Genomic DNA, 8,504 nt, shown 5'->3' on the forward strand with positions numbered 1-8,504 from the left:
GGGGGGATTATAGCTGGGCATGGTGGTTCATGCCTTAAGAGGTGGGAGGATCACTTAAGGCCAGGAGTTTGAGATCAGTCCTGGCAACATGGTAGGACTGATCAAAAAAAAAAAAAAGACATCCAGCAGGAGGCATAGGTAGCTCTTTTTATCCTGGATGATGGGAAGGCCATTAGGCCATTTCCTGGCACCTTAGTACATACTCAGGAAATGTGAATTCCTGGCTTTCCCTCTTACTCCAGCCCCTTAGATTTTGAAATTCAAACCTCGGCAAAAGATACTTGTATATTCCATTTTTTTTGTAAATTGCCTTTTGGTCTTCCACAGGCTTAGGGACTCCCTTAATAAAATTAAACCCAGACCGTCCAGATTTCTCCCTACATGAGCAGCCTTGAAGAAACTGGCTTTTATTATGGAGGTGTTTCCTTCTATGTGGTAGCAGCTGTACTGATGAACAGCGCTCAAGGCTAGTGAATCTCAGGATATGAGTCAGGGAGGCTTTGATATACGAACACTGTCCCTTCATTTTCCCTCTGGGTGCTCTGGGAGTTTTTCTGCTGTGGCAATTGGTGGTGTCCAGTACAGAAGCTAATAAGAAGGATAGGGCAGGAGCCTCAGGTTTGCATGTTCAGAAACCATCACCCAGGGTGATTCAGGAGGATGAGCTCACAGATTTGCCTCCTCTGACCTTACAGGGAGAAATAGGGAATCAGCATATCTCATGTGAAGAATTTTACAGAATGTCAGGGGCCCTGGAGATTATCAAGTCCAACTCCTTTTTTCACAGATGATGAAATTAAGGCCCAGGGAAGAAGGGATTACTGGGTCACATAAACAATACTTGACTTGGCTGGTCAGTAAGAGAATTTCCTCGGAAAATCAAATTAAGATAATGTTGCTTGATGGGTCAAGTCATAATTCAGGGCAAATCATAATAACCTCTTAGGATTTTTTCTTTTTTTTTCTTTTTGAGACAGGGTCTCACTCTGATGCTCAGGCTGGAGTGCAGTGGCGCCATCACAGCTCACTGCGTCCTTGATTTCCCAGGCTCAGGTGATTCTCCTACCTCAGCCTCCTGACTAGCTGGGACTACAGGTGTGTGCCACCACAACTGGTTAATTTTTTATTTTTTGTAGAGGTGGAGTTTTGCCATTTTGCTCAGGTTGGTCTAGAACTCCTGGGCTCAAGCGATCCTCCCTCCTCAGCCTCCCAAAGTGCTGGGATTGCAGGTGTGAGCCACCATGCCTAGCCCCTTTATGAATTTTTATAGCAGTTTCACTATTTTCAAAGTGCTTTCACCTTCATTATCATATTTTGAGGCATATATTGTCTCCATTTCACACATGAAGAAACCAGAGAGGTTGTTTTGCCAAGTATCACACAGCTAAGGCTGAGCTGGTACTAGAATACAAGTAAGGAGAACTGGACGGTTTAAAAACAGGTCTGAGATACCTTCCTCCTCTATCCCTGTGCAACCCTTCCTCCTCTATCCTCTTGCCTGCCTCACTCCTTTTCCCCATATTCTTCCCCAGTCTCTAGAAGTCATTCTGTTGAACATCCTGATGGATGTGTAATCCATTTGATCTTAGCCATGCCCCTGAGATCTGAAGCAGGCCCCGTGTTGTTTCAGTCATCCATCAACTGCTCCTGGGAAGAAGCTCTTTCCTCCAACAGCTGGACCCATGTCTAGTTGCTGGCTTTGGAGGATGCTAACTTGGGTCCTGAGTGCTGGTTCTGGTGTGTAGTTGTGCCAGGCACTCATCAAGCCCTCTAGTCAGCACTAGGGGTGGCCTGGTCCAGTGGGAAGGGCCCTACCTGTGCAGACAGAAGAATGGGTTTGAGTCCCTGCTCCACCATTTTTTGTGGGGTGAATTTGGTCAGGTCAGAACTTCTCTGAACATCAGCCAGAGACATGGATTTGAACCCACCACATCCTTGGAGAGCATTCTTAACTTCTCTAGGCCATTTCTTTCTTTATAAAATGAATAAGCCCTAATTCTTAGGGTTGAGCTGAGAATGATGTGGGATTACGTATATTAAGTCCCTAGCATGGAATGAGCACTCCATGAGTAAAATGGAGTTATACCGTGGTTTGACTGGGTCAGTGAGCACCATGAGAATTCAAAGGTATGTGAAAACTCTGAGAGGTCTGATGACATTGTTTCATTGTTTCCCATTGACCCAAGCAGCCCTCAGTCCTTTTTGCCCCCTGCATGGGTTAGGGATAGTCCATTTCCAGTCTGGGCTCACACCTTCTGAGACTTAAGGATAAGAAGGCTGTCTCACAGCAGGATGATCAGGTCAGTTTTCTGGACTTTATAAGTTAGGTCCAAAGTTCAGATAGTTCTCTGGGTCTCTGGGAGCCCTGGGCTGAAAGAACAAAACGGTGTCTTGCTTTAAGAGTCTCTGTCTGGCCAGGTGCAGTGACTTAACGCCTGTAATCCCAATACTTTGGGAGGCGGGAGGATGGCTTGACCCCAGTAGTTTGAGACCAGCCTGTGCAACGTTAAGACCCTGTCTCAATCAGAAAAAAAAAAAAAAGTCTCTGTCCTCTATTTTCACTGAGCCCTGGTGAAGCTGTAGGAAGTCCGTATTGCTGTCACCCTGTTTTACAGATGGAGAACCTAAGACCAGAGGTGCAGGAGCTTCTTACTGAGTTTAACACAGTCTTGCAGAATGGATATCCTAGTATCCTGGACCCGAGTTTGAGTCCTGGCTTAGCCACTGATTTACTGTGACGATGGCAAGCTGCTACTCCTGCTGAACATCAGGGATGCCATCTAAAGAGCAAAACTATGCAGGAGGCATAGCCTGAATTTTTTTTTTTTTTTTCCTGCCAGGGGGAAGGATTTGAAAGAACAGCATGATCAGAAAATGTGTGAGAGGGAGATGCAGCGAATCACGCTGCCCTTGTCTGCCTTCACCAACCCTACCTGTGAGATTGTGGATGAGAAGACTGTCGTGGTCCACACCAGCCAGACTCCAGTTGACCCTCAGGAGGGCAGCACCCCCCTTATGGGCCAGGCCGGGACTCCTGGGGCCTGAGTCCCCTCAGTGGGCAGGAGCCCATGCAGACACTGGTGCAGGACAGCCCACCCTCCTACAGCTGGGAGGATCTACCACTTTGTGTTCTGGTTAAAACCCTACCATTCTCCCCCTTTTTTGGTGAATCCTAATAAGTGACAGAAGCAGATGGCACTGTGGGCTGAGGGTAAGGCTGGGCAGGGTCCTAACAGTGCTCCTTCTCCATCCCTTGGAGCAGATTTTGTCTGTGGATGGAGACAGTGGCAGCTCCCACAGTGATGCTGCTGCTAAGGGCTTCCAAACATTGCCTGCACCCCTGGAGCTGAACCAGGGATAGATGGGGAGCTTCCCCAGGCTCCTCTGTGCTTTACTAAGATGGCCTCAGTCTCCATCATGGGCTTGAGTGGCATACGCTGTTATTCATGGTTAAGGTAAAGCAGGTCAAGGGATGGGATCGAAAAAATATGTTTAGTCTTTAAAATATTTGGGATGGAACTCCCTACTGACCTCTGAGAACCAGAAGTGAGTCTGTACAGAAGTCAGAAATTTTGGGTTGAGAATGAGATCTAGGCTGTGGCTGCTGGTATGTTCCAGCTTGCTGGCAATGATGTGCCTTGACAACTATGGGCCAGGCCTGGGCCCAGGAACTCTTCCTGTTTCACAAGGAAAGGAAGGGAAGAATTGCACTGAGCATTCCACTTAGGAAGAGGATAGAGAAGGATCTGCTCCGCCTTTGGCCACAGGAGCAGAGGCAGACCTGGGATGCCTATTCCTCTTCAGGGATGGATAGTGACCTGTCTTCATTTTGCACAGGTAAGAGAGTAGTTAGCTAACCTATGGGAATTATACTATGGGGCCTTATGAGCTGCTTCTAAGAGGTTAACCTGGAAACTACGCTCAGAGGCAAGATAATAAAGCACTTTAGGGCTTCCTCCTGAGGTGGGCCTTATTTAGCAGGTGGTCCTGTGGGCCTCCAGGCCAGCACCTTACTGTAGGGCAATGGGGCTAGGGTCACAGCCCCTAACTTATAAAACAATCAAAGAATCATTAGAAAGGGTTCATTAAACCTTTTGGACACAGGGCCTCAGAGAGGAAAAAGTGACTTGCCCAAGGTCATAAGCAAGCTACTGGCATGGCGAGAGCCCAGCTTCCTGAGTGAGTGCAACATTTCTCCACTGCACTGTGGTAGCAGCTCAGCAGGGCCTCTAAGCCCTGATGTCACACTCGGAGGCCTGGCAGCCCCTAGCCATAGAGCTTCCTTTCCAGAGCCCTTCCACTGCCCAATGTGGAGATGGGGGTTAGTGGGGCTTTCTATGGAGCCATCTGCTTTGGGGACCTAGACCTCAGGGAGTCTCTTGGTATTAGTGATGCTGGAGAAGAGAATATTACTGGTTTCTACTTTTCTATAAAGGCATTTCTCTATATACATGTTTTATATACCTCATTCTGACACCTGCATTTAGTGTGGGAAATTGCTCTGCATTTGACTTAATAAAAAAAAAAAAAAAAGACTCCACATTGCCAAATTTTTGAGGGGTAATAGGAACATTCCCTATAAGTTGAGAAGTTTTGTGTTACCTTGTCAACACCTGTGTGGCAAGCTCTGGGCCTTTTCTTCATTCATCCTGGCCCTGTTACTAGAAGGTGACAATTGCAGCCTGTGTCCAGATTTTTTTTTTTTTTTTGAGATGGAGTTTGTTCCTTGTTGCCCAGGCTGGAGTGCAATGGCGCGATCTCGGCTCACTGCAACCTCTGCCTCCTGGGTTCAAGCGACTCTCCTGCCTCAGCCTCTGGAGTAGCTGGGATTACAGGTATGTGCCACCATGCCTGGCTAATTTTTGTATTTTTAGTAGAGATTTCACCATGTTGGTCAGGCTGTTCTCATTTGATCTCAGGTGATCCACCAGCTGAGGCCTCCCAAAGTGCTGAGATTACAGGCTTGAGCCACCGTGCCCAGCTTCTGTGTCCAGATTATTATCATCAGGAATCTTTCAGGTTAAAGCTGCAGGAAAGACAGGTGTGCAGGCGTCCCAATAAGGTGGTTGGTCATTGCAAATCCTCTCCCCTTCAGCATTGTTTCCAAGGTGGAGGTAGCTAAAATGAGTATCTAGACAGCCCTTGTCAAAGTCTGGAACACAGCAGGGGTTGAGGGGTGGGTGACGGGGGTGGTGCTGCAGCAGCCAAAGGGGAAATAACCGCAGAGGAGGAAGGGTCACTGGGCTGCCTGCAGCAGCCCTGGGCTGAGGAAGTTCCCTGCAAGGTGACTACTATGGCTCCAGAAGGAAAGATACCAACAGGTGTGTCTCCTGGACTTTTAGCAAGGGATTTCAGCCACAGGTTCTCAGCCTCAGGAATACCCAGATGACCTCTGTCCATGCCCAGCCATTGCTCTGTGGTTCTGCCAGCAATGCGTACTCCAGATCATTAGTTTTCTTTTGGGAACCAGATTCTGTCCTTAAGTTAGATTCTTCAAGCTTTGAGAGTGCCTGGGAGAAATCACCTTTGGGTTTACAGATTTATATTGTGCCCAAGGCCCCACTAACCAGATAGCATTGTCCTTCCCAGTGGTCACTCCCCCACAACATCCCCCATATGCGGAAGCAACAATAAACAGGTCTTCTCTCAAGCACTTGTAGGGAAACACAAGGGGTGGGGTGACTTGCATTCATTTCTTCCCATGACAAAGGTGGCACCTAGCACTGAGGAAAGCAAGCCAGGATACCCAGGCTATAGAAGTATTCATATAAAGAGGATGAAAGGGTAGGGTTCCTAAGGAATGACTCAGCTGGCATGTGAGACCCAAGCCAGGAGAAGGTCATAGTCACACTTGCTGCAAGGAAGGGGCTGCCTCAGGTGGGATGTACATATTCTCTAGAGCAGATGGGTGTCTACTTGAGGGTTTTAGACTTGGGTGCATGAAAACTCTCTATGGGGAGTTTGTGTGGGCTAGGCCAGAAGGTGGCTAGCAGACCCTCTACATTTATGTCCCTGAGCCAGTCATGTTTTCACTTTCCATATTGCCAGGTATGTTAACTGCTTTAACTGCTTAATTTATTTAGTTTGATCAATGGCCCCGTTCAGGCCCACCACTCCTACACTTGCTGGGGACAGCTGGGAAACAACCAGCCACACAATGCTGAACTGTGCTGCTGTTGGGAGTCCAGGGCTCAGCCCTACAGCAAGCTTGCAAACTTCACACAGAAGTACAGTCTATATATCAAGTAAACTCTGACCAGAGATGACATCTGGTCCCACAACTCATCAGGTCTATGTACAATATTTCACATACCACCCAATAGATATAACAAGAAGATAATATTAATAGCAACCACTCCTTTATCAATTCCCCCTGCTCCAATACAACCACCACACATTGCATTAATACACCAAACCCTTTCCCAATTTATTAAATATGGTGCAAGCTCATAGACACTTAGAAGAGGCAAATCTAGTTGTGATGAAGAGTTCCTAGAGCTCTGGGAGCCAAGATGGAGGTTTTCTAGTACCTGCAGATGTGGCTCAGGAGGATGCTGCCCAGGAGCTAATGAGCTGGGAGAGCAAACATGGGAGGTAGAAGTCAGATGGCCCAGCTCAGGGAGCTGTCTCTCAGCATCTCAGCTTTGGGACTCTGCCACCACCTCTTCCCAGCCCAAGCTGCTGCCTAAACCAGGCATGCTGAAGGATGAGCAATGGTTGCCATGAGGCCAAGACCAAGAGATTGCTGAGACTCCCACTCCCCTCCCTCAGATTCTAGGCCTGTGACAAGCCACTGTCCTCCAGAACCCATCTAGCTTTAGGCAAAATGTCTTAGGCATCTGACTAAGGAGCCCACCAGAGTATGAGTAACAGAAGCCAAGATCTGAGCTTTCTAGAGGGCAGGGCCTCTTTCTAGTCCCCTAGCCTCTTCCTGTGCTTGTGACTGTTGCAGACAGAAAGGACGTTGCCCGTTAAGTTCTCAGCCAGTTTCCAGTAGTAAGTTGAAAACATGAGGTGGAGGCTTCCCCTCACATTGATGTGGGCCCTGGGCTGGTTAGAGCCAGTGAGCAGGTAAACAGAAGCCAGCCCTTTCTCTAACCCCTGGCCTTTTCCACCACATATTAAGGGACTCTTCAAAACCTACTCCCTCAACCTTGCTCCAGGAAGGGCAGGATCTGGAGTGGAAAGGGGGAGCATCACTGTCTTTTTCACACCCTTTGAGTGCCTTCTGGCCACCAGTCTTTCTTTCGTCCACACACTTGAAGTCCTCCTGCACCCAGCCGGACTAGTGACTTCAGAGTTCACAGGCAGGTTCACCCTGGCATCCTGCCCAGCAGGTCCAGGTCACGCTGATTAGTGTAAGCGACAGCCTCCCACAATCCACTGCCAGGGAGTTCCTGGGTGGATCTGAGTAACAGATTCCTCCTGGCCCAAAGGCCAGGCTTTTTTTTTCTTCTTCACAGCTTTCAGGCAAGTATTGGATTTACAGACAGTAACTAGGCCCCAGAACCTGTGGAGATACATTTCCCTGGTGCTGCACTCACTTGCCTCCTGGGGAGGTAGTAGGAATGGCTTGTTCTGCTTCTAAACAGGCCACCAATCCACAGGAAGCCCAGACGGCCCTGCTCACAGCAGGGATGGGGCGCAGAGGGGCAATGCTGGCTGTAGAACACCCCCCTGCAGGGGGCTGGGCCAGGGCTAGGGAGGTGAGTCCCGGGTCAGGCCGTACTGCATGCTCACAGTGTGGTCCAACTCCTCCAGCTCTGCAGGCAGCGGGATGCCCAGCTCCCCCAGGTATAGGGAGAGGGCCTCAAAGGAGTCCTCCAGTTTTGAGAATGCTGGTCTAGAAGGAAAAGAGGTAAATTAGAGGCAAGTGGAATATGAGCAGGGCCATGGGGTGGGTGGAAGGAATCTAGGCTCAGCTACTTCCTGGTTGTATGACCTCAGGTAAACTCCTTCATCTAGTAGTGCCTCTGTGAGAAATGGACATAATGTTACTGCTACCTCATATATCTGCTATAAAGTTTAGATAACACTATGAAAAGGCTGGCCTAGCTGGAACTAGTACTTAAAAACAATAGGAGAAAAGGTCCCTCCCGTGTTTTAGAGAAAATGCAGTTATCAAAGGTGGAACTGGAAACATCAGGCTCCTAGTGCCATGGAAATGGCTTGGCTGCCCCGGAAGCCTACGACAGCTCAGGCTTACTCTTCCTCCTCCATGTTTATTCTTAAATGTCATGTCACCTCAGTGAGGCCTGCTCTGACTACCATATTTAAAATTGCAACTTGTACCCTAAACAATCCTCTTTACTTGGCTTGACTCTTTTTCCACAGCATTTGCCACATTCTAATATTCAATATAGTTTATTGTATCTACTGTATGATACAGTAGATACCATGCTACAATCTATGTTCTATGAGGATAGGCACCTTTATTTTGTTCATTGCTGTAACCCAAGCACTTAGAACAGTCCCTAGCACACAGTAGGCATTCAATACTATAT

General features: G+C 48.2%; 2 protein-coding genes across 5 annotated transcripts in view; one reads left to right on the top strand and one right to left on the bottom strand.

Moving 5' to 3' along the window:
* Positions 1 to 4,540, top strand: part of PIK3IP1 (phosphoinositide-3-kinase interacting protein 1) — a 15,851-nt gene extending 11,311 nt beyond the window's left edge. For both annotated transcript variants that reach the window (XM_011938325.1, XM_011938326.1), the window contains one exon: positions 2,841 to 4,540. In XM_011938325.1, the coding sequence (XP_011793715.1) occupies positions 2,841 to 3,045 (205 nt within the window). In that variant the 3' untranslated portion in view covers positions 3,046 to 4,540. The remainder of the gene's footprint in view (positions 1 to 2,840) is intronic.
* A 1,522-nt stretch (positions 4,541 to 6,062) lies between these two features.
* Positions 6,063 to 8,504, bottom strand: part of LIMK2 (LIM domain kinase 2) — a 68,135-nt gene continuing 65,693 nt past the window's right edge. For all 3 annotated transcript variants that reach the window (XM_011938331.1, XM_011938332.1, XM_011938333.1), the window contains one exon: positions 6,063 to 7,843. In XM_011938331.1, the coding sequence (XP_011793721.1) occupies positions 7,699 to 7,843 (145 nt within the window). In that variant the 3' untranslated portion in view covers positions 6,063 to 7,698. The remainder of the gene's footprint in view (positions 7,844 to 8,504) is intronic.

Source organism: Colobus angolensis, unplaced genomic scaffold (assembly GCF_000951035.1).
Source record: "Colobus angolensis palliatus isolate OR3802 unplaced genomic scaffold, Cang.pa_1.0 Scaffold171, whole genome shotgun sequence".
Taxonomy (NCBI): domain Eukaryota; kingdom Metazoa; phylum Chordata; class Mammalia; order Primates; family Cercopithecidae; genus Colobus; species Colobus angolensis.